The sequence below is a fragment of the Pterocles gutturalis genome, unplaced genomic scaffold (genome assembly GCF_000699245.1).
Source record: "Pterocles gutturalis isolate BGI_N339 unplaced genomic scaffold, ASM69924v1 scaffold22063, whole genome shotgun sequence".
Classification (NCBI taxonomy): Eukaryota; Metazoa; Chordata; class Aves; order Pterocliformes; family Pteroclidae; genus Pterocles; species Pterocles gutturalis.
The window spans coordinates 2,276-28,640 of NW_010121103.1; the positions used below are offsets into that span (position 1 = coordinate 2,276).

At 34.2% G+C, this 26,365-nt stretch overlaps 1 protein-coding gene across 1 annotated transcript; it reads left to right on the forward strand.

Moving 5' to 3' along the window:
• Positions 1–1,652: 1,652 nt before the first annotated feature.
• On the forward strand, positions 1,653–26,365 carry GPM6A (glycoprotein M6A; the record flags this gene model as incomplete). The annotated part of the gene is made up of 5 exons (XM_010077139.1): positions 1,653–1,861; positions 16,305–16,458; positions 17,622–17,698; positions 18,922–18,987; positions 24,135–26,365. Coding segments are annotated over 5 exons (659 nt in total), but the record flags the coding sequence as incomplete, so codon positions are not given.

Sequence of the window (26,365 nt, forward strand, 5' to 3'; positions counted from 1 at the left end):
CTTTACATCATCTAATACTGTCTATAGTATTAAATTTGTTTCATACTTTTGAATAATTTATGTATCTGTTTCATATGCATATCAACTTACCCTAGTTTTCACTTGAGTATGAAATAAAAAGTGATGTAGAACAAAGCTGAGATGGCTTTGTTACTGGAATGTTAGGGAAAAAATATATCTTGTTTTGATCCCAGAACATTTCAGTTATGGTCTTCCAAAAAATGCTACAATAGGTGCTAAAAGCATTCATTTATAATACTTCTCCCACCCCCAACCAGTTCATAAGTTTAATTGCATTTTTATGAGACTAATGCAAGTTTAAGATGCATTCAGTGAACTTGTAGACACAGTCATTCATTTGAAATTTCACCTGTAAACTTGAATCTCACTTTGAATCTCTTGAAAACTATCCAAACTCAAGGATATTTTAAGGGAGTTTCAAGATTTATTATTGTATTGTACATGCAAAACCTGTATTGAGAGTTTTCTTCTGGGTGATGATGAAAAGTGTGATCCTAAATAAATGTTATAATTGAATATTTCTTTTCATAGCAATAAAAGTATTGATCTTTAGGTCTTGAGAAACATCTAGTTTGGGTAGTTGTTTGGTGCATGTCAAAATAAGTAAGAGACCCATTAAGATGTGCGAGATTTATTTTTTGTGCTACTTTATATTATGAGCTGTTGCTATCTTGAGCTGTACAATATGGCTGAAACTTACTAACATCTTAAACCTGCATGTTACCATTTACTAAAGCTGTGTCGTATTGATAAACTGTAAGATTACTGTGGCTAGCTCTTTTAGAGAAGTCTAAGTAGAAAATACTGAAACCTGCTCATCCAAGGCAATGGTCAGTAGGAACATTTCCAAGTTTAGACAAAACACTTAAACCAGAGAGGTGCTTTCAAACATCTTTTCACAAACTCTGGTTGTGAGAGAGCATTTAGGAGGCAGAGTGTTCCTGAGCCACTGTTGAACTTCGAGACAGCACTGGGCAGGACAACCACATGACAGCCCAGGTAATCCTTGTCACAAATTGTGCCTTCTAGGGCTCTGCATGTTACACTGTAAGCCATCCTTCCATTTCTTTAGCTGTTGGTCTGTGAAATGAGGTTTTTAAAGCCCCATTATAGAAGAACGCTAGATGATCTGACCTAATTACTTTTGTAATAACATGCTTCTGATTTGAAGTTAGGGATCTTTCTCGGTAACTTTATTATTCTGTACCAGACGCTTTGCCCATTGGAGAATAAGTGGAAAAATAATGAGAAGGCAGCACAAATTGCCATTGCAACTTTGGAACTACTTGTACATGCAGAAAGGTCTATTGAAGATTGTGACAAAATGTTTTTTTATAACCCAAGTGCTGGATACAATGTATTACTCGAGATATGTGCCAGATTCTTGTTTCCTTTTTTTTTCTCTTTGCCATTTTATTTAGAGGAAAAAACAAAATGAAAATTAACTCACTTTTAAATTAGTCTGACAAATTAGATCAATTTTTATATTTTATTAAATTCAGTGGCCCAGCGTTTCCACAGTTGACTCCTGTTCTCAGCCTCAGCTGTTATAGCGCATCAGCACTTAAACTGACTCCAGTGTAGAAACTTTGAGGCTTAGTGGGTCTGATTATCTTGCCCTGAAATTTCAGAGTCAGCTTTAAATATTTATGCAGATAAACAATTTTTTCTCTTCCTATCCAGGATTGACATCTTCAAGTATGTGATATATGGTGTAGCAGCTGCATTCTTTGTATATGGCATTTTGCTGATGGTGGAGGGATTCTTTACAACTGGTGCCATCAAGGATCTCTATGGGGATTTCAAAATCACCACTTGTGGCAGATGTGTCAGTGCCTGGGTAAGTGGTTAAGAAAGCTTTTGTACTTATGACAGGTTCAACGTTTTGTGTATTTGTAGTGGCTTGTGATGTTTGTTTGTTTGTTTCTTTAATATTTTCTACTACTTCAGTTTTATGGCTAAAAATCACAGCAAAGGAGAATAGTGTGTTAGAAATGTTCTCTATATTGGCTAACCACTAAGTAACTCTCTCCACTTAGGAGTAATTAATTCCATCATTTGAATGGGAAAGCTTATTCTCTCAGCAAAGTAAGCCGTTTGGGACAGAACTAACGGTGTGTAATGCCTTCAGCTGTACCGAGAAAGGAATATTTTTCTTAGTAATATTTCCACTGTTATTTTAGAAGTCTTGCCTGTTCCTCTTTGGGATAAGTTGAGAGCTGTCATCAGGTTTTGTTTTGTTTTTAAATGGCAAACAGGCCGTTATTTACTCCTCTGTTATCTCTGGTTTGGAGAGACTGCTCACTTATGACCCTGGAAAACCTAGGTTCAAAATTTCTGATTTTTACTGGGACTTAAATGGAGGTTTCTATACTAAAATTGCTGATGATTTGGGCTGGTATTATTTCAAGATCAGTACTTTTTAAGATCAGTTGACTCTTCTACATCTAAGGTAAGAGGCCTGGACACTTGGTGGCTGTTGGATATTTCTGCAAACACGATCGGTATCAACAAATCATATTTTCTGATGAGAAATTAATTATTAAATAGAGGCATCTGTTAAAGTATACTTAATGTTATACTATATTTACAATAACTAATATATAAAATAATAGCGAGAGGAGGGTTTCCCATTGTACCCTCCTACAAATGTCAACACTTATTAAACGAGAATACAGACTAGAAACAAATATTGGCAATAGAGAATATCTTCCAGTCACACTAAAGACTATAAAAATTAGTATTTTGGATATCCTGACATTTAACATTAAACTGAACACAGATAACCTACACATCGGAAACTGCAGAATACAGCATGTATACCATTCCTACATAGATGTAGCATGCTCCACAGTAATGCTGCTTTTTTCATCTTTTTTTTCTTTTGTTCCTGTGATTGTATGCTTTTGGCATTTCAACTAAGAATTGTTTTAAAGCCTTTAAATAAATAGATTAAAAAAAGACTGGGAATAATTTAAATAAAGAACAAATGTTAGTTATAGCAACACTGGTTTCATCTCCTGGAAATCTCTCATCTATATTCACTGAGAATTTACTAAGCTAGTTCAAATTCTGTACAGAGTAGCAAATTTTTCAGAACATTATTTTTTTCTTCACAGCTCCCATAAAGACTTCTCAGTATTTCAGCAGAGCAATGCTGCACCCTCTCATAGTTTTGATGCAGTATAAACTGTAATTCTGTATCATGTGTCTAAAATAAATGAGCAGTTAAGCATCTATTCTATGGTTAATATCCCTGTTCTTATTAATGATTCATTAAATTAATTCCTTCAGCATTTTACTTTCCGCCTCAGTAATTTGTAATGTTTGTGTTTCACTTTAAGAAACCTTGGGTTGATATACATTGTGCAGCTAAGGTTAAGGCTATATGCTGTTTATGATCACAATTAAAATAAGATATCAATTATTTTGAGTTAAATAATTATTATTATTATTCTTGAAGTTAGTGGAAGTTTTTTTCTTTTCCCTGGAAAAGAAAAGACATCTGCAGTTTGATCACTTATCTTATTCTCATGGTATATCACTAGTATTGCTTTACAAATGTCTGGAGCTATTTTGGGTTATTATTCTGGATTATTCTGGTTTTTGCTTCTGTGCTCTAGAGTTTTGAAGGTATGACAGTATATTCAGCATTTCTGTCAATTAACACTTGATACACTTTTTGACTATGTTTATTTTGATTGTCTCATATTTAAAATTCATAAGGGACAATAACATTTTACATTTTAAAAGAATTTTGAATTAGAAATTATTTCAGTCCAGCAGTGATATATTTAAAATTTATTCAGTTCCTTAAATCATGCAATGATACGAAGAAATAAGTTCTAAGAACAACAAAAAGATGACTGGAGAGGTAAATCAAACCTAAGCAGTACCCTTGTGTGTCAAGCCCAGAGTGTTTTTTTGCTATGCAAATTTGCTGTAATAAACTTCATTATATACAGTTGCCAAGATGAGACAATGTTATTGAAGAGGAGTGGAAGATACTGCATGCTACGAGTAAGCTTCCTTCTATAAAATTTTGAGATAGTAATTTTGTAAATATTATAAACTAAGCTGCCAAAGACTAAATGTTTGGTTTCTTCTAGCTATATCTTAATACTGACAGAAATGTACACACAGGATATTTGTCGTTTTGAGGAATTAAAATGGCAAAAATGTCTCCACATCAAAAATACCTTTGTAAAAATCCAGTTGTGACTATGATTTCACATCAAATTTGATGCCTTTCTAAATAGCAGTTTAGCATGTTAAAGTCTGAAAATGAAGTCCTTCTTCTTCACCATTGTCACCAATTACTTCTCATTAATATTTTGCATGAGCATATTTATTACATCTGTGACTAAACCTATTAGGAAAATGGAAGAAAAAACTCAAAATAATTCAAGGAGGAAAAGTTCATTTTAACTTTGTATGGACAGCTATATTTTTCACTAGAAATCTGAAAAGTAACATTTTTTTTTCTTTCTTATCAAAATATTCTTTGAAAAGCAAGCTTTTAAGAACACCAAAAGCCAACATCTGCAGAAACTTTTCATTTGCCCTTCCTGACCTGCCTCCTTCACTGCAACTAGCTCACTTTCTAGCTCTACATGGGCAAAAGAAATTCTTTCCATCTGAAGTAATGGGAAAGGAAATAGTTAAACCTAATGTTACCAGTGATTGTATAGTTGATTAATCAGCCTGTATGAGCATTCAGAGGCTTAGCATCCAAGTCATGCCAGAACTGTTGTGCAGTGTACCATCTCAGATCTGAGAGAGGGCCTATGACAGTGACAGTGAAGAGTCTCATTGACATTGCTTTCAGAATTAGTTTAATGTGAAAAGTAAAACAAAAATGGTATAACAATGCCGGTCACATTTGAGGAGGGGTTGCTGTGGTTTTATTCTTCATTTTTCAATGCCTGAACATGCTTTTAGAGAAATAAGTAAACAGCAGGATTAGTGAAGAATGGGAGACAGGCCTGAAGCCAACTGTGACACTGTTTGTATATTTGCGATTTAATACCCTTCCTATTTATATTCAGCTAGCTTGATTATGATAACCCTAATTTACACATTGTTTTAGAATGTCTGCTTACAGAGTCAATAAAAAAAATGAAGAAAGAAACACAAATGAGGCTTTTTTCCTTGAAAAGGTTTACTCTTATGAAAAATGTATGCTATGAAATGGGAAAGCAGTTCTTTTTATTCTATCAGAAAACATTGGATAAAGATTTAATCCTGTCAGTTTTATTTCTATGTCTTTGTATCTTGCCTTTTAAAAGAAACATGTTAAGGCTCTAGAGAAAGATGTTTTATATTCTAAGTTGCACTGTCTAATATATATTGTCTAGCTTTAGTATTTAGGAACCTCTTATTTTAATGAATGAAAAGGATTTTTCTGCCTTTGAAAATTATTTTGTCTACCCGAATATCTATGTGCTTTTAAACCATGCTTCTTGAGTGCTTAAACTAAAACTTGAACTTGACAAAATATTTCCAGATTTTATTTTGCAAGAAAAACCATGGAAGCTTCACAAATGTTTTGAAAAACCCTCTGTAAGAGATGTGAATTTATAGCCTCATCTTGCCCTTACCAGACCAGTTATTCTAGAGGCAGTGAAACTGCATCATATTGACATTTGATTCTTTGTGTAACAAGAGGAACAGAGTTCATTCAGTGCAGGCTCAGCTGGCTTTCTCACCCAGAACAGATGCATCATTTCTGAATGCTAGAAATTAAACTCTCATTTTGGAAAATCAGATACCGTATCTGATATTCTGGTGGCAAAATGCTGAGCTGACAGACCGAGGCCTTCCTTCTCATTTAATACCGCTGTGTCTGAGTAATGCAGAATGCTTCATACCACTGCTTCTTCATTTATGAGAAGTAAAGAGCCTTCTCTCAAAGACAGCAGATGTACTTATGGGTCTAGAATCCCTTAATCCAATTTTAAGTAAGGAAAGTGTCTAATAAAACTCTTGTCCTCATACAACATTAAGTAGCAAATGCCCTAAGCAGTTTCAGATACTGACATGGGAAATGGGGAAGGTGAGATTCATATGGTGTTCTGAGCTTTCAGACTGCACAGTTAAAAACCAGAATCATGAATTATTGCCAGAAATGACCCAGAAGCTGATGGAGAAGTTAATCTATCCCAGCTAACTAGGAATGCTGCTAAGGTTGACAAGAGAAGGACCTCCGCTCCTTTGGCAGTTAAAGAGAGAGGGATGGAGAGGCTTTCTCAGATGAGCTGAATTTTTCTGCAAGTGACTGTCCTATTTTCTGATAATAATCCTCAAGTCTTTTAAGTTAGTTTTTTTTTGTTAAACACTTCAGCCAACCTATTTAAATTTAGTAGGATCTATTCTGCTTGGTCGCCTTTAATTGGAGTTTAAGTGAGTAAGATTTGCTATATAAATACTGTCGAAGTTACTAAATAAAATAAAACATATTTATGATTTTATAGGTTTCTGGATGCAAGATCAGTGTTGGTTTTGTTTTTTGTTTTGTTTTGTTTTTTTTTTTTTTTTTTAGAGGACTGGGTTCCTTGTAATCATCTCTGCTTGTTCTTGAAATAGGAAGGACAAGCCCTAGTAATACTTCAGAACTCAGCTGAGTGGTTAAGAGAATCTCTCATCTTTATGAGATTACTCTCCCAACTACATTCTTAATATACATATGGTTTCTTGAAAAAAAATAAATTACTTTTTTTCTATTTATTATATTTTTAGACATCTTTTTCAGTGAGCTCAGAAATTATTTTGTTATATATCTCTAGATGCTGACGGTACTTTTGGTCTGTCTTATTTCTGTAATCTGGACAGGTTGTTTTGCTTTTCTTTATTTTATACTTCCAGATTTTCTCCCTCAGAGATATCACATTTTAAAATCATTCTTTCTTCTGATCATTCCTCTTCTCACATAACTTACCATGTGTTTTATACACAGCCCTTTTGTTGACTGCAGTGTTCATTGCTTCCTTTAACAGAGGAGTGTGCCAGACATTGTAATATGCCTCGCTAACACCTTCTCAGCTTCTCTTGGTCTTGCTGCTCACTGAAAGAATTTTTATTGTTGGTGTTAAACTGGACAAAATGTTTTTGTTTCAGATTGTGCTGTAAGTGTGTCTTTCACATTGAGGACAGAATTTTCCTTGGCGTGTAAATTCAGTAAATAAGCAAGTTTTTTTTAATGAAACCGTTTTCTGAAAACGTGCTGTCATAAATTTCCAAGGTGTGCTTGACTGTGGGAGCCATTACACTTTCTCCATGGGCTTTACCTTTCTATTCTGAACCACCATAAATTGTTCAGGATAATAGCTGTATTTCCCCCAGGTTCAGATAATCCTTCTCAGTTTTAACTTGAATGCTTCATCAGATGATCATAATTTTCCCGAACTTTGTTCTCACCTAGCAGCTTTATTCTGTTTCACTGCATCTAGACATCTTATTCTTTTTATAGGTATTTAAAGTTGTGAATGTCAGTGGCATGATGATAAATTCACAATTTTATGGTCAAAGATGTGTCCTTTATCCACTCCCAGTGCTTTCTAGCTTGCTTCTTTTCAGTTCTTCCATTTAAAGTTACTGTCCTTAAAATCCACAGTAACCACATAAGGCTTTTTTTCCTTTGTATCAGCTGTGTCTTCCTATTGATGTCTTATAATTTCATAGTTACCATGTAAATATTTTTTTGGTACTGCTTGCCCAGAAAGAAGGAGGGAAACTTGTAAATTTATCCCCTCACTGCTTTTATTTGTGCATGGTGATTATCATCCAAGTTAAGCTGGTTAGACAGCAAACCAGAGTATTTGTATCAATACTTCTTTCAGCTGAAGAGCTTTAACATTTCAGGTCATATTTTTAGAATCCCCTGTCTGATTAAAAACCACGTTATTGACTTTCACTGTTTGTCAAGACAGCAAATGAGGTAGGAAGGTCCCTACCCCCTGATTCTCTCACAGGCTTTTCAAGCCCCTTTAAGAACGAAACAGGAAAGAACACAAGTTCTTATTTTTGACAGCCAAGTATTCACTGTGACACATCTGTTTAGAGAAGTTATAAGAGCTTTATTTCTGCTTTCTAGTTTAATCTTCACTGTCTTGTTCCAAAGTATAGACCATGCAAACTTCCTGAACAAAAATTGCAGTCTTGGCAATGTGAAAAATGTAAATAATCTGTACAGTGCAGTCTTTTCCCAGCTGGGTTTTATCTTTTTCTGTGTATAGAAAACTTGTCACCATTGAAAACCATTAGAGTATGGATCAGGTTTTTATAAATAAGTTATGAGCAATTTGGAAACAAAATACCTCAAAATTTTACTCTTAGGACCTGCCTACATTGTCAGGGAGTGGGTCATGATGGAACTGATTTTTTTTCATATTTTATGTCTTTGAAATGAACACTTACGTGGCATGAACACAGTCTGAAAAACCCATGAAGCAGCAGTATTTAATAAAGTTATCTACTCCATTTTTTTTACAAGCAGATTTAAAAACATATTTTTTTACCTGTAATCATGTTTAAATACAAAACCAATAGTTTAGCTATATTCCCAGAGGGTATATCAAAGTTTTAGAAACACCATCAAAAAGAAAAACAAAAGGAGAAGGAAAACTTTGAGAATATGAAAACATAAGCATATACATTTTGAGAAAAAGTAATTCTTATTGAAAGATTGTAAAATTAAATAGGAAATTCTTCTGCTGCTATTAAACAGCAGGTAAGATCCAATATTCACTGTAGGACTTCAGAAGCCTGTTGGACTACAAAAATTATGGTCTTGCCTGAAGAATATATGAAATAGTTGATGCTAACAACTTTAAGCAACACAATGCTACAAAACTATCAAAATTCTAAAGAAGATTCAGGAATAATAATAAAAAAGTATAACAGGTTTATAAGGAAGTAGAGAAATTATAAAATCTTCAGGGAAAACCTAGTGTTGAATCAATGCAAAGCCACCTTCTTTGAACTGAGTGCATTCTGATAGTGTGTGGATTTTTTACAAAGCAAAGTTTCAGAAAATTAATCAATTTGTTAGAGAATGTTCTTTTTGTATTTTTGGTACAGCTGTGGAAATCTCCTCCCCCACTGCTACCAGTTAATCAATTCAGAGTAAATCAGAAAGTAAACCAGCTTTATAGGATCCAAAATACTTACAAAGCAATAGACATCATGCATAGAATATTTCTACCTTGAATTACAGATTTAAACAAAATTTTAGAAAAACATATGTGCAGGTGAAAAGCAAAGTAACAGTGAGAATTGCTTTTAATTTTGTCAAAATCAGTTTTTCATCTGTCTAAAAGTTTTGTAGAAGAAAAATATATAAAAAAACCCAAACAAAACTGTTCTATAAAAAGGGTGCTTCAAAATTTAAAATTTCAAGGATTTAATAATTTTCTGGTAGTAGATTTTAACAACCTAAGGAATTTCTAATTAACTCACATTAGCTAGTATTTAGTATATGGACGAATTGCAGTTTGGTAAACCTGAGAAGTCTGTCCCACTATGAAGAGAAATTTGGACTAATGTTGGCTTTTTTTTTTTTTTTTTCCCCTTCTCTTGAAGCAGTTGACTTGAATGCCAGCCAAGAAGAATAAACAACATGATAATAATAGCATAGCATGACATGTATCCATGTTTCAACAGACTCTTGGACCTGTGCCTGGAAATATGTCAGAGAGAGAGATAGGATGAACATGTTTTGTAGAGGCAATAATAAATGTCCAACAAGTGATTGTTAGCAATGAGAGTGATTTTTAGACCAAGCAGAAGAGTTTGTAAGTGTGTATTTTCTGTCATTCGTAGTGCATTTAGTGGTAATATCAGAACTTCAGTCTCTTTTTTTCCAGCAGCACTATGTGTAAAATGAGATAAGTTGAAATGCTTTTGCTTTGTCTTTTACCTCTGTTCAGGAATGAGGCGTGAGTGTAGGAGATGCTAGTTAGCACAGAAATTAGAGTGTTAGAGAAGGGCATTTGATTGTGAGCTACTTAACAGTCCTTCTTAAACATTTAGATTTCGTGGTGCATATAAAAAGGGTGTATGAATACCAGGAGAGGTTGGCTACGACGGCGATGGATGACTTGTAACATATTAAGCGTTGATATATCGTGAGTTTAAAGACATTTTGTCCTGGTTTTGGCTGGGACAGAGTTAACTTTCTTCATAGGTGGGTGGATTCAAATCACAACACATCTGGTTTTTTTTTTTTTCAGTTTCTCATTTGGCCACTTAAGAAAACATTATTGTTTATTTAGATTCAAAAGAATGAGTAGTATTGCTGGTTCTAGACAACCTAACATTTTAAATTAAGCAATAAAGGCTGTTTTAGCTTCTGCAAAGTTAAAATCTTTTCCAGAGGAACTCAGAGAGTTTTCCTCTTGCCCTCTGTAGTATTTGCATAGGGGAAGTATACATTTAAGATGCTAATACAAAAAACATTGGGAAGAAATGGAAATATTTATGTAGAGATTCTTCATTAAAATCGCGAAAACTGCAAAATTCTGTTGGACTAATTCTGAACCCCTCAAAAGTAAAAAGAACTAAACACCTGTAGTGTAAGAATAGAGATTATGAATAGGAACAAAATTTCTAATATTTACACTAGTCTATGATAAACGTTTATTGATCAAAGGAGGTTACTGAGTAAGTGGTATGCAGAATCCTGCATTGTAGAAAATGTAGTGCAAATAAACAATAGGTGAGAGGTAGGAATGCATGTAGTACTTTTAAGTCTGACTTCTTGTAAACTGCAGAAAGAACTATGCACTCTGTCAGTGCAACTTAATCAAGACAAAGTTCAGCATTTGAGAAAATATGTGGTGACCTCAATAAATAATTTTAAAAGAGTATGTAAACGTGTTTATGCAGAATGTGCACAAGGTAAGGAGACAGTGGCATCAACTCAGAGGAATTTGTCCTAGGAAAAATAGGCAACACTGAGGCAGAAGGCCTGAAAGCCAAAGGACATTTAGGAACAACTCCTGGATGGAGTTGGACAAACTCCTAAAGCTAAATAACTTTTTATTAGTATTGAAAACAAATCTATAGATGATTGAAAGTGAACATGACATCAGAGAGACAGGCAATTCAGGAAGAAATTGAAAAGGCTTTCCTGTTCATGCTTCTGAGTTGCCATCAAATGACACGCAATCAATTGGGAAACTGCACCCAGAACCAGGACTGTACAGTGCACTGCAGAGGTCAGGTGCCTACCAGTATTCCAGTTAGAGACAGCCAGGCTAACCCTGGGGTCCTCTTCAGGTGGTGTTCCTGCTATCCTGAAATCCTGTAGGATTTCATAGTGAAACATCATAGGCTTTTGGCAGGATGCAGGTGCATGGTCTCTGTAGATGCAGTTCTGATCTCTGTCAAAAACCGTCAAAGCAAATTTCTGAGCCTGTGAAGAGGTCTGTAAGGAACCTCTTAGATCATCAAACTGAAAGTTAACAATGAAGTTTTGTGTGTTTGTCATAGGATAAAAAATTTAAATGTGATAAACATAGCAAGTTGTATGTCTTCTTACAACTCTTGGGTTGAGAGCTCATCTCAGGAAGTTCATATAAAATAAGTATATAGTTAAATTGAGAGGGATTGTAAATGTAAATACTGAGTGGTTTGGAACAAATATAAAATTACATAGCAACATGAAATACCTGGAGTTAGGTTTTATTCAAGCACTTCTGAATTTATTGCTATGTTTCTTTTTTGTTTGTTTTTTGTTTTGTTGCTGTTTTTTGATTTTTTTTTTCTTTTTTGTAGTAAGCAGCAGTGTCCTGATACAATATAAATGACTGGAGTTTGTTTCCATTTCAATCCCTCTCTCTAGAGTAACAGCACTGTAGAGATATGATTTCGCTGTCTCTGTCCTTAGGGTCACTGAAGCAATCATGCAATGTTTCTTCAGGGGTGTTAGAATATTTATAACAAAACTAAAACAAGAACAATGTTTGAAATTCAATAAATGTGCTTTTCATGGGAGCAGTACCCATACATTTTAAAAAGGAAGAAGTAGCTGAAATCTTGATCTTATTAAAATGGATAGGATTTGGGTAGCGTTTTCTGTGGAAATGGATTTCAACCAGTTATGACTGTAATGAAAGCTGTTGTGCTGTGTACGTACCATTTAAGAAAATACTCTGAAATCTCTACTTCCTGACATTGATCTGTGAAACATTTTATAAAAAAATTCTTCTAGAAGGGTTGTTAGTTTTCTTGGTTTGATAATGATTCAGGAAAGCCATTACTGGCCATGAAAAGCTTATAAAATTTGACAAGAGGGTTTTACCAGCCATGGTGTTGGTACAAGAAATAAAAAAGGTTAAAGATTTGTTTTGTTTAAATAAATACATACTTTAGTTATTCTTTCTCAATGTGAACTGAGTATCAATTAGTGAACTTTTATCTTTATGATTTGGTAGATGAATTTCACTATCCCTTCCAGTTTGTTTTGGGTTTATGTGTTTGGCTTCTTACAGTGAAAATTGAACTGATCAGAGAAAGTAATTTTCACTACCAATGCTATAGCACACTAAAGAATAAACTGTAGTATCTCTTTAAAATGCTGTACAGCAATTTCATAAATCTCTGGCTTGTCATGTAGCGGAATGCTACTTCAAAGGAGGAAGATCCCTTTGAATCTCAGGAGAGAGAGTTCTGAATTTAATTTCTGAAGTGAACAGTCTCCTTAAGCGTTTCTTGTAAGGTCTCTAGAGCAAAGAGGGAAGACTGTAATAGCAGAGAAAATTATCTTAAAAAATACTTTAGTCCTTCACCTGCGGTTTAAAAATATAAATTCACAATTTCCTTCCAATTTATAAGCTAACACCTGCTATTGCTAGAAACTAATAACTTGTGCAAGGTTAACCTTTTGTTTTTTACTGCCCCTACAGCAGAAGGTGTATTATGGCCCAGATCACATTTTTGTTGTTTGCTTCAATGATCTCAGGGACAGCATCTTCCAAGGATAACTCATAGCTACCAAGTGATTTAACATTAAATTTTGTACTTTAGTTATTATCACATGAAACAAAGGAAATTTCTCTATTTTTCCTCCTGTCTTGTTTGTGTTATGACATGAATTTGGGCATATCATTGGCCGCTGGCTTTTCAGTCAAAAGTGACTGAAAGGAAAAATAAAGTTCTTTGTTTTCTAAAATATGTTTTTGCAGTGAAATCAGCATTTGATTCACTTTTTCTGAGATACGCAACCAAACAGATTCATGTTTTTAAAAGAGAATCCCTTCCATAAACAAGCAGGTAATTCTCTCTAAGAAGGTATCTCTTGTCACTCCCAGTAGCCATTATCTAACAGATTTCTCCTGCTCTTATTCTATGCCCAAGGCAGATCTTTTAGAGGCTAATAATCTCTTTTTTTCCCCTCCTATACCAATGCTTTGTATTATCTCAGTACGGATTTGTAAGCAAGCTTCTTGAGCAAGCAAGGCTGCAGAGAGTTTCATCCCTACTACACATCAGAAAATAAAAAGATATTAAATAGGAATTGTAATGCTCATACTAAGGCTGATCTTTTTCCTCCATTTTGTGGCAACTACAGAATAGGAAGATTATCAGATCTGTGTGGAGCACAGTCTTAAAAACATTTACTACAGTTCAGTAATATAAATAATATAAAATATCTAGTTCTCCACTAAATTATCATTCACGTACTGCACTGAGAGTTGTACTAAAGTTATTAAATATTATTTAGTTCAGAAATTCTAGAAGGAGGTTCAAAAATAAGGTCTCAGACTTACCTGTTTTTGGCAAACTCACTGAATATAAGCTAGGAGGCTGGTTTTACCTTTAAAATAATTCTAGAATATAGTAAACTAAGCATTTAAAGGCTGTTCTGAGAGCACATGGAGAGCTTTCTTATTTCTTGCTCCTGCTAGAGAAAAATTGAGTACAGCTCTTAGCTTGATAACAAAGTAAGATCAGGCATAGCATTTTACTTGAGAATTCATAACCCTGAAGTGAATCTACATTTCCAAGTAATTTTCCAAGTAATTCTTTGTAAATGAGTGCCTGGGGTTGAACCAGATGTTGTCTCATTAGCTGCAACACTGTAATACGGAGAGAAAAAAAAAAAAAAGAAAATAAGGGAGCAATAATGAAAAATAAATAGGAGTGTGTACAGAATAGTATTTACTTGTATTGACTATTTTATCTGCAATATATAAAATAGAATTTCCATTATATAAAGCAACTGACACTCAGATAAGTCTTCTGTAACATTCACGGGTGTATATTTATTATAGACTTTGCTATCACTTTCTTTATTTTATTAGTTGTTTTTCTAGTAGATGTATTTTGGGGAAAAGTTGGAAAGGAAGACAGCTATTGTCTGGATGAACACATTTTCAAAATCTTTAAACATAAATTAGACACATCAGTTTCCCTTTTAACCTAGGTTGATGTTAAGGAAAAAGTTTAAAAGGTTCGTAACTTACAAACTGGCAGGTAAAGCTGAAGTGTTGAGTACTAAATTAAGAAAATTATAGAAAGCAGATAGCCAAAGTATTAAACAGAATACTTCTTTTTTCCACTTTATCTTTTATTTTCCTGCATCTTTCTGAAAATTTTTTTTACTGCCATAAATTCTTCAGCTTTTCAAATTACTGCTGAAAGTCTTGCCTGCCTAGGGACAATCAGGAAAATTAATCTGAATTTAATTTAAACTGGATTAATTAAACTGCATTAAATCCCAATGTAAATACACTTCCTCGGAATTAGAATGGTTTTTATTTAATATTCTTTGGAAGTGAGTTAAAGTAAATCAAATTAAAGTCTCTTTAATATTGCTTGAGAATGTCCATCCCATCATTTCAAAGTAATAAAACTAACCCGCCTAACATTCAAACCTTTTGTTGTTTTGGATTGCTTTTCCTGGTCAGATCCACATGGACAAGCCACCCATCTAACAATTTTTACTACCATTTACATCCTTTTCTAGTCTGACCTTATTTGGTTTCTATGACTAAAATCTGTATTTATATTAGGCTTTTTCCTTTATCACCTGATGTGAGAGTTCTTACATTAAAAAAGAACTAGAAAATTTCTTACCTTTTCTCCTTATCTCCTCTTTAAGGTTTAATTTTAAGCAGATTGTGGACAGGTTTATTCAGCTTTCAGAAATAGCTCTTATTTCTTATTCTCATTATCAAAGTTTTTCTGTGGTAAGCAGCTACAATATGTTAGTGTGTTGAAATTTTTTTTGTTTCAGCAATGTGTTTACAGTTATCAGCATTTCTGAAGCCATCAAATCTTGGGGCTATTTGGATTCAACATTTATAGATTAATTTATCTTCCACATTTAACCATGTAGCATCTTCATATCCTTTCCATAGCATAAAAGTAAAAGGTAATTTGTTATTGATGAATGTGTCTGATAGTCATCCCAGATCAGCAGCAGAGTAGGAATGTAGCAAGCTTACTTATTTACAGAAGCTGGGTGTGCCAGCATAACTACTGTCCCTGAAGGCAAGTAGAGTTTAGTGCTTCCTACAAGCAGATTGCTCTGCTCTTGACGTTCACGGCTAAAAAAAGAAAATGTTTAGCCTTCGGAGAACACATGTTGCAAAGCATGTAATTTAAGGAATTTATTATTAACAGAAGTAAGCACCCTAATGTTGTGAATTATTAATTCCCTTGTATGTAGATTCCAACTATATCTAAATACAGTAACAAAATGACAAATATATCATCTCATTGGTGCAAAGCAAAATAGATTTGCCAGTGAGATTCTGTGGCAGCCATGGATAATGACTTGTTTTTATTAAGATTCAGATTTTAAAAGCAAAACCAATCAAAGCCTATAGTATTTAATTTTCTACATCATGATAGATAGTGCAAAAAACAACCATGTGGCCCCTCGTCTTAACTATGGAGTAGTGGTGATGGGAGAGAAGGAGAGACACACTTCACAAAGCATGCAGCTGTCTGTCCTTCAGATGTGGTGCTTTGCATCAATTGTAGGCCCAAGAATGACAGGAACGTGGAGTAAGCTTGCACTTCTAGAAGCATAAGTATTTGTTCTTCAGAAAAATCATTTTAGTACTCTGTCACTCACTTTGACCTGATTGTGAATTGATAATCAGACAAAATCCATAATTTAAATAGGGACAGAAATAGACAAAAACAGTCAGAAATGCCATTTGTTACTTCTCTGTATTGGGTTTTTTTTGTTGTTTTGGGGTTTTTTTCAATAGAATATCTATCAGTTAAGTTCTGACTTACCACTGGTTTTGGTTTTCCCTCTTTTACTGCAGTTTATTATGCTGACGTACATCTTTATGTTGGCCTGGCTTGGCGTTACAGCTTTCACTTCTCTGCCTGTTTACATGTACTTCAATCTGTGGACCATTTGCCGAAATGCCACCATAGTGGATGGAGCTAATCTCTGCTTGGATCTTCGCCAGTATGGTATGTGAATCAAGAGCACTAAAAATAAAGCAAAATTTCACAAAATAAATCATCATAGTGTTTTGCTTCCATGTATCTGAAATGAACTGTTTCAGTGTATCTGAAATGAACTGTTTCAGTGTTTTTGAAACAAGTGGCTAGATATTAGAAAAAATTTCTTCACTGAAAGAGTGATCAGGCATTGGAACAGGCTGGCCCAGGGAGGGGTGGAGTCACCATCCCTGGAGGTGTTCAAGAAACTTGTAGATGTGGTGCTTCGGGACATGGTTTAGTGAGTTAGGTGGTGTTGGGTTGGACTTGATGATCCTTGAGGTCTTTTCCAATCTTAATGATTCTATGATTCTATGATTCTGTAAGTGCTAAGCATCTTTTTCTATTCTTTTACCCACTAGTCAAAATAATATGTTAGAGATGTACTGCATTTCCAGGCCTGACAAAACTCAATCAATATTGCCCATTTTCCTGGAGTACTGAAAATTTGGTGTGGGGCTTCTGTTTAGTCTCTTCTTTTGGAACTGCTGGAACTTGTCTTAAATGTTTAACTAGTCATTTATCTGGAGGATGATTCTTTAATCTTGTGGTAGAACACTGATTTGAAGATGGGAGATCCTAGGTTATCATCTGTCTGTGCAGAGCCTAGAGGTGAATTGGGACAGGACAAGATTCGTTGCTTGCAAAAATTTTGATGACAAGTGACAATACAGATAGTAACACTCTAAGAAGCTCGTGAAGAGAGAGAACGGGGCTAAAGTCTGAACTGTAGAGGTTAGAAGCCTGATCCAGCCTGGCCTTGAACACCTCCAGGGACGGGGCATCCACAACTTCTCTGGGCAACCTGTTCCAGTGTCTAACCGCCCTAACAGTAAAAGACCTCTTCCTAATATCCGACCTAAATCTACCCTCTGTCAGCTTATACCCGTTACCCCTTGTCCTGTCGCTACACTCCCTGATAAAGAGTCCCACCTTGTCTCTCTTGTAGGCCCCCTTTCAGGTACTGGAAAGTCGCTATAAAGTCTCCCCAGAGCCTTATCTTCTCCAGGCTGAACAACCCCAAATCTTTCAGCCTGTCCTCATAGGGGAGGTGCTACAAAGCAGACAAGAATTTGTATTTAGCAGCTACATACTAGGAATGCTAAATACTGTGAATATTTATTTTGCTGCAGGTATTGTAACTATTGGAGAAGAAAAGAAGGTTTGCACCACATCAGAAAGTTTCATCAAGATGTGTGATTCTAATGAGGTGAATAAATTTGATAATATTTTTGGCAAATCCATAATATATGTTATAGTCAAAAGTAACTGATGTCTGTTTGCATCTTATTCTTAGTGTTCTAGTCCTAGCTATGGTGATGAAATAAAATCCCAGTGTAAAATACAGTCCTAAGCTTTTACCTTGTACCATGTTTAGTCAGTGCAATTTCTGCAGCCATTTGTTTTCTAAATACACTAGTGTTTTCTTTTTTTTTAAGAATTTCATTGTCATGTATATTTTTACTGAGCTATTTTTGAAAGCTAATGCACCTGCTACACAATGAATATGTCTATATAATGAATCACTGTTTGGAGATCTTATGATTACTGTTGTGACAGGAGAGTAAAGATTTCAAATAGATTTGACCGAATCTTGCAGTGTGTTAGGATAATAACTCCTAGTACATTTCTCTTTGTAGTTTTTCCCTTAGGCAAAGGCCACCTATTCCAGTGCAGCTGAGGTTTTAGATTTTGTTTTTAAATGATCAGGGATGAAGACAGGACAAACAAAATTACATCTATCTGAAACAAAAAGAGAGGCTGAAATCTTGATCCCTCTGAAGTCAGAGAGTGCTTTGCTAAATGTTGCACTGGGTCCTACCACGTTTGAATAAATCTTAGAGTGAAGGTACACAATCTGCCTTTATACCAAAACCAGCTAAGAAAATGCAACCCTTGCAGTCAACAAACAGTGCCTGCTATGTAAACCAGAACGGGTTTTTTTAAGTAACCTAGTTTATATTATATCACTATGAATAAATTTGATTGGCAAAATTGGGAGGGAAGTAAATCAATATATGAGGATGGAAAGCTACAGCTGATGAAGGGAAACGGGTTTTTCTTAGGTTGTCTCTGCCACTAGAGAAACCACCACTAACATCTGTAGATCTAGTAGGATAGTACTGCAACTGTAAAAAACCCCAAGTGCTGGACTGTTTATTTTTAAATAATTGAGGTTTTTAATTCTTATAATTTAAATACAATATTTTAAATAAAATTGTGCTTTGTCCCTGATGTGGATATTATAACAGAACAGGCATAAATACAATGTCATGTAGTGGTCAATCTTTTGGAAAAAGTGTTAGTAGTCATTACTATTGTAGAAGAGTGGCACCAGGAAGGTAGTTATTTACTCCACATTATTCAGACTTTTTATTCAGTGTCTGTTTAGTGCACTACCATGAAAGTCCCTTTCTTTGTCCCCCTTTGCAGCTAAATATGACATTCCACTTGTTCATTGTGGCACTTGCTGGAGCTGGAGCAGCAGTCATTGCTATGGTAAGCTAACCAACCCTCTGTACTTCCATCATCACATGAATTGCTAATACATTCTGGTTGTTACTTAGTATCACTTATTCAATTTCCATACTATTACTCAATGCTATTGTTAAAATATTATTCTATGATTCAATACTCTCTCTTTTTAAAAAATATATTGATGGATTCCCTTTGAAGTAGAACATCATTATTACATTTTGAATAAAAAATCACCTTTGAGTACATGCTAAGAATTTTTACTATTCTCTTACTGTGTTCAGACAGGTGTCTGAACTCATGTGTCTGTTTCATAACCATAGTAATATCCATTTGTGATCTGTGCCTTTCTGGGTGTTCACAGGCTTGCCATGCGGCTATTTTAGGAGCAGACTCTTTTTTGTCAATTCTGTGCATATATGTAAATGCATCCTTTTTTCTGTCAGGACTAATTTTTACCTTTTTATTTATATATATATATAATGAAGATTACTTTGAATTTAACAACATTTTGGCAATGAGAATGTTCCACTGAGAAAAAGAAGTGTATGAGCTAGTGCCCTGCTCTTCTGCCTTTTGTCTGCTGTGTCTGCTTAAACATAAAGATATTTTTAGAATGGGGATTCTAAACCAGTGTAGGTTTGTATGATTCACATTGGAATAGGAAATGAAAAACAGCTGTTATTTGGTACTGAGGTGTTCCATAAGAAAAGCGTCAGTGATGGTGATTAGTACTGCTACTAGTAATTTTTAATTGAATCCTAGGGCCATAAATTTTTAATTCTCCTTAGAATTACATTTATAAAAAAGGATAATCAGATAATATTCAATTAAGCTAGTATTCCTGTTGTATTAATGATTATTTTCTTGCCATTCTTCTGCCATTTTTTCAGTATTACATGACACCATGCCAACACAGCAGAAATAGCTAAATGAAAAATATGTATTTTCAGTGTAATTTTTGTTTCAAGACCACAAATAATAAGTATAATAGTAGAATATAACTTATATTAATAATTTAACTGATTTTCCAAACAGAGACTTTTCTGTTTACAGATGAAAAATGGTGACCAAATAGTAGTGTGTGCATGATTGTTTTGAAGTATATGCAGCAGGAGTTATCAAATGCTAATTTGTTCAGATAACAATTCTGCATTTCAAAGAGTTTTGAATCAGAATAGCCACCAAAAGATTTTCAGTGAAAACAAACACATATTCAGTGGAAGCAAACTAGTTAGGTACAATGAGTCACGTGGTACAAATACATGATACTTTCAATGAAGTTTAAAATACCCCTTCAAAGCTCACAGTACCATATCAAAGATGCCATAGATGTGTTACTCCAAATGCTAATCCACTAGGAATTCACTTTGATGGCTCATATATAGTCACATATTTTTAAGGGTTACGTATACCCAGATATGCTTTTTATTGGGTTCTGTGACTGCACAGAGCAGGCCTGATAACACTGATTGTTTCAACAAAAATATGTTAAGGACCTAAGAGCTAGTAAATTACATAGCATACACATGCTGGTAAATGTATGCTTTATGAAATGTTTGCAACTGTGTTGACGATATTTCAGTTTGTAATTAAATTGCTTGTTTTTAACCTACCATTGTGATGTTAGGTTCCTGGTGAAGACTAATGCATTCCCCTCTTTGATGGTGGTAATTTTGAAAACCAGCATACCAGGCTCCATTTATAGGTTGAGCAATGTGCTGCACACTTGACAAAGTAGCCTAAAGACCAGGACAGAACATGAGGAAAAGTGATGAATTTTGTGGTTGTACAGGCAGATATTAACAGGTTCTCTTTCTTTAAGGGAAATTTGCTTTCCCAAGGAAGAAGCAATTTAGGGGAGGGAAAATCAATTATGGGTCCCAAGTGTCTCGTATAGAAAGATGAAAGCATAATTTTTCCCCAGATGCTATGCGTAAATTACTAGAAGGTGGTAAGTTATCAACAGTGGGCTAAGGTGAGGAACAAAGTGTGCAGAAGCTGTTTAACTCACTGGAGAACCAATGCCCTTCCCTATATGTGCAAGAATAGTCACAAATATGATTTAACGAAGTTAGTCTTTGTATATATCCACAACAGTAGCAGATCTCCATTTTTGTGAACTTAACAAGACTTCTTAACAGCAAAAAGAGATTAAAATACCAGTCTTTTGTAAAAGAGAAAGCATATAAATTTATTGCACTTTTAGAACATTTATTGCAAACAGTTACTTTAAACTAGAATAGTCCATATCACTGAAGTGGTAAGTATTTTGTGTTTAATACCAGCCAGTAATAGTAGCGTATCATCAGTGAGATTGCTGAATAACTGAATTGGTAAAATCTGCTCTTTTAAATTACATTTGAAATCGTGACACTGATATACTCCAGTATATCCTTACTTCTGGATTCATGGACATTTGCAAGAGCCAGATTATTTAATATGTGCAGATTTCTTTAACTCTTTCAGAGTCACTTTTGTCATTAAATTTACCAAAGCAATCAGCTTGTTCATAAATATTGAGACCATCTGTCACTAGGATACTTTTAATTAATCTGTATTTTAAAAATATATTTTATAAAAATGTAGTTGCTTATTGCAAAAAAACAAAAAAATTGTTAATACTTGAAAACTATTGGGGCACTAGTCTTAATTATCCCATATCTACTACTCTAATCTTTCTCTTGGTCTCAGGTTTGTATATGAATGTTAGAATTTTTTTCACAATTCACTAGCTGCCTCTTTAGTCTCCAAAGGAGAATGTTGTTTGGGGGTTCAGAAAGAGAATTGGCCTGTGAGTTAGGACTGGTTTATGGAAAGCTTCATGTACTTTTCAGAGTCTATGTCAAGGAAAACTTTATTTTGAAGAGAAGAATATATCAAATAGTTTGTTTTGAAAAATTATAATTCTTAGACTTCAGCCCAAGATGAAAAAAACCTGATAGAATTATTTATTTTGTAGATGCTTTTAGTGAGTTCTTGAGCACAGAAAAAATAGCCAGGGCTTTAAATCCTGCTTAATTTGGACTATGTATGATTCTGAACATTACTGTTCTTTCTTATGTCTGAACGGATAATAAATGGATACAGAAGTGATCATTGAAGTAATGCATATGAGTTTTACTGTTTTCGATGTTGTGTCAAATAGCAAAAGAAGACATGAATTTGTTTAAGTGTAATCTCTACTGTCCCAAAGGGTTAATTTTAAGGCTAATAATCATCCTGCCTATGATGTTTTCCCAAAACCACTACAGCAAACTGAATTATGAGATGTACAGTTTCCCTTCTCAAAAGTACCGTGTGAGCAGTACTCTTGTTCAGTGTGCCTGAACTTTCACAGAAGTTATGTTCTGTAAGATGGAGATGCAATCAATTCCCCTGGAACAAGGACAAGGGAAATGTAAAAGTGGTCCACTTCCTCTCCCCCAGTATGATTGTGCTCTTCTGCAGGATATTAGATGCATATAAGGGGAGAGAAAAAGTTATTTAGACTTCTTCCCTACTGAGATAATGACATGTCCCAAAAGCAAAGGAAAACCAAAACAAAACCTAGGTGCAATTCTACAGTTTTGAAAGGCTGAAGCATACTTTCACCTTGTGAAGAAGTCTAAACAGAAATGTTTCACAGAGTGTGGAAAGACCCTGCACTGTCTTGCATACGTCTGTAATTGAAACATCCTGAGGCAGACTGTGGAAGCTGCCCAGCTGCAATTTGAATAAGCCTTGACAGGGCCCCACTGGCTTCGGGCTGTTCAGGTCATGGAAGTGTGAAATGCAATTAGACAGCCACTTAGACATGACCTCCTTAGTGTGACAATGTTATCTAGGAACTTGATGTTAAACAAAAAAACAAAGGTGGTAGGACTGTTAAACATATATGTCATTATATAACATGGATAGGTATTTGATATTATATTCATCACATAAGCTAAAGTAGTTATTTCCAGGAAAGTCATCCTACTTATAGTGATTGTGAACTCCAAGAATTTTCAACAGTTATTACAGAAGTTTGGTTCTGTAACTTTTTAAGGAAATAATAGGTGTAGAATAGGAGTTTAATGAAGGTCAAACTGTGGCCAATGTACCACAGGATAGTTTGTCTATTTTATTGGTAGAAGAAAAATGCCAAGTGAAACTGCAGACACTAGGTTTAAATTTGTCTCTTACTGGGTCGTTACCAAATATTTTGTGAGTATAAAAAATGTGCCTATATAGTCCCATTTTCATCATGTATTCTTCGACTAGAAGGTTTTTCCCCTTCTTTTCAGAATTTTTAATTTTGTTTTTGGATTAAACATTTGTAAAGCTCTTATTTTTTTTTTTCTTAAAAAATGTATTTTTATATATTCAAAAATTTACATGGAACATGAATATTGTTTCTGCTTCTTTTAAGATGTATACTGAAGTTGTCTTCTAAAATCATACAAATTACTTTTTTGTTTTCTATGCATTTTAAAGAATTACATAAATTGTTGTATAACATATATAACAGTGAAATAAAATTACTAAATTAAATGGTGATGGGGTGTACGTTTTTAAGAACTCAAGTTTATTTGTAACTATATTTTGTCACATTTTGCACAGCTGAACATATTTTTCAAATTTTGACAAACTTTTCCCAAATTAGTTGTTGACAAAACAGCTACAGTTGTAGGTGAAAGAAGGAAATCATGGTTGAATTGAAAGCTAATGCTAACTTTAACAAGAAAGAAAAAGCAAATTCTTCTGCAATTGTATTAAATATGTAATCGTAAAACTACAGATGTGTCTATGGCATATTTCTAATGTAGGCAACTACTTTAACAAATAGAAATTCAATGGGGAAAATCTGCAAGAAATAACCAGAAGGCATTATCCCATGAAAACTTGCAGACTAGTTGAAATAGTAAAGGGGGCATGATTTATTGATTTTTCAGTTCTTTTAATTTTTTGTGTAACCATTCCTACCGACTGCTAGTCATGGTAACAGTGACAGCTGTGACCTGAGTAATCTGAGGATTAATGAAGCTTGAGCTTGAAATTCACATTGTGTTATTGTGCTATTTCTTGACTTCAAAATGTTTAGCTCCTTCTGATGAAAACCCAGTCTCTCTCCAATAGCTTTCAAGTTTGAACTTGCTATATTCTGACTAGCTATGTTGGTTCCTAACTCTGTATTACCTCCCTTACAGGTCCATTATCTCATGGTCTTGTCTGCCAACTGGGCCTATGTGAAAGATGCTTGCAGAATGCAAAAATACGAGGATATTAAGTCAAAGGAGGAACAAGAGCTTCACGATATTCATTCTACTCGCTCTAAAGAGCGGCTCAATGCTTACACATAAAAGAAACCTTGTCTTACTTTGTAACATGTGAATGCTTTGTTGTTTAACTAAAGGCCATCCAACCATTTTAAAAACAATTGAAAGTGCTTCTCACAAAAGATAGTTTGGGTGACTTACATATCGCCCATGTACAATTCTTGGTTGTCTAGCACTTGGTTCCTTAATTAGTTCTTACTTTGTGTGACCATTCTCTACCACAAAGTTCCTGAATAGCCTTTCCTCAATCCTTTCAAGCTAATTAGTTCTGCTAGATCAAGGATACTAAACTATTGTCAAATACAAATATGTGTTTGATTTTTTTAATCACTTTGTATGTGTTATGCATAACACCTTCTGCATTGTTTCTTATATGTTTTTGGAAAAAAGTAGCTTTTTATACTTTTTAGTTTTGAGTTCTGTAACTATTTTAGCTACAGGTATACTTCAAAGGGACCATTGTACATGATGTACAATATATAAAGAAAACACTCTGATGACTTTCCTTTATATTTGGAAAACTTGCCAGATGGACCCTGATCAACTTGAATGAAGGTCCTAAGAAGGTTTTAAACAATCAAAGGTGCAATTTCTAAATTTGTAATAGTGGGTAAAAAAAAAAAAAAAAGAGGAAAAAAAAAAGAAAAAAAAGAAGAAAAGTGCTTCTTATCTTTGTTAATTGTATTATTATTGATGTTTTTAAAGAATATTCTCTTGTTACAAGTTTCATGGGTGATAATTCCTGTTTGTATTGTGAGCATGCAGACCGTGGTGCTAACAATGCATGGCCACTTGCCTTTTGAAATAATTCAATACCACGGCTACCTGTTAAAGAGTTATGGTATATAGACAATTGTTAATTAAGTGATATAGTTCTCCATAGTTTTTTACAGAATTATCTCTCTTTAATTCAATGATGGTTATGCTAAATTGGAGCTGTTTATGTGATGATATAAGAAAGTACTGCTTAGCTACATTTATGAAAGTAATATATCAAAAATACAGTGACCATAGGAGTCAGATATCTTTTTACCTGCTTTAAAAATTTAAATGGATTGCACCTGTCTGAACTGTAAATGATATATTAAAGGAGACTTCCATAAATGTTATAGCTTGGCTTCTAGGTTTCCTACGCATATTGGTTTACCTGTACTACGTTAAAGTAAGGTGAAAGACCACTACAGAGCTTATTATTTGAAAGTGTAGTAATATATTTGAACCTTTATTTTGATAGGAAAATGTTATCAGAAAGATAGGTCAACTTAATTTGAAAGAATTACCTGTATCAAAAACAAAACAAAAAAACCCTATTTAAGAAAAGTCAATATTATTGGACCAAATCTGGTGTTTTGTTGGGGTTTTTTTTGCCTATTTCTAATGCTACAAGAATGCTGTAAAGTGTCTTTTAAAGTGATGTAGCCTGACAAGACATTTTTGTCAGTGTTAAAAATCTTAGGTAGTTTTGTGCACTTATTGGACCATTGTGAATTCTCTCTCAGTGTAAGTGCATTTCTAATCAAACTTCTTGAGTAAAACTCTTCTTTGTACTATTACTAGTCATGCATCATCAGTAATTTTTAACAATTCTTGTAGTAAGTAGAGGGTAATACTATAGTTACTTGTGGCATGATAATGCATTATGTAGTATTTGTTGACAGAATTTTTTTATTTTTCTTTTTTTTTTTTTTGCTTGTTTTGGGGTTTTTTGGTTGTGTTTTTGATTTAGGGTTTTGCATTTTTTTTTTTTACACTTAGGCTGTCCTACACGGTCAACAGTTTTCTGATAATGTGCAGTACCGGTATTACAGTTCTGCAAAAAGTATTAGGAACCTCTTTTGGATTCTATATTGTAGTGTTTCAGTTTTGTGTCTTAAAAGGTTTGTGCTGATTTTTAAAACTATGTCTTTTAAACTCATGTAATGATGTTAATGCTTTTGGCTCTTCTCTGGTATTAGAGTTTGTATTTTCACAAAGAATGCTTTGTAGCAGGCATTACAATTAATCTGTTTTGTATATAAATGTGCCAACAGCTTGATGGTGGCGTTTTTGAAATGTAGAACAAAGTGCTTGCAAAAATGTAATAAACACACTTGTGTACTTTG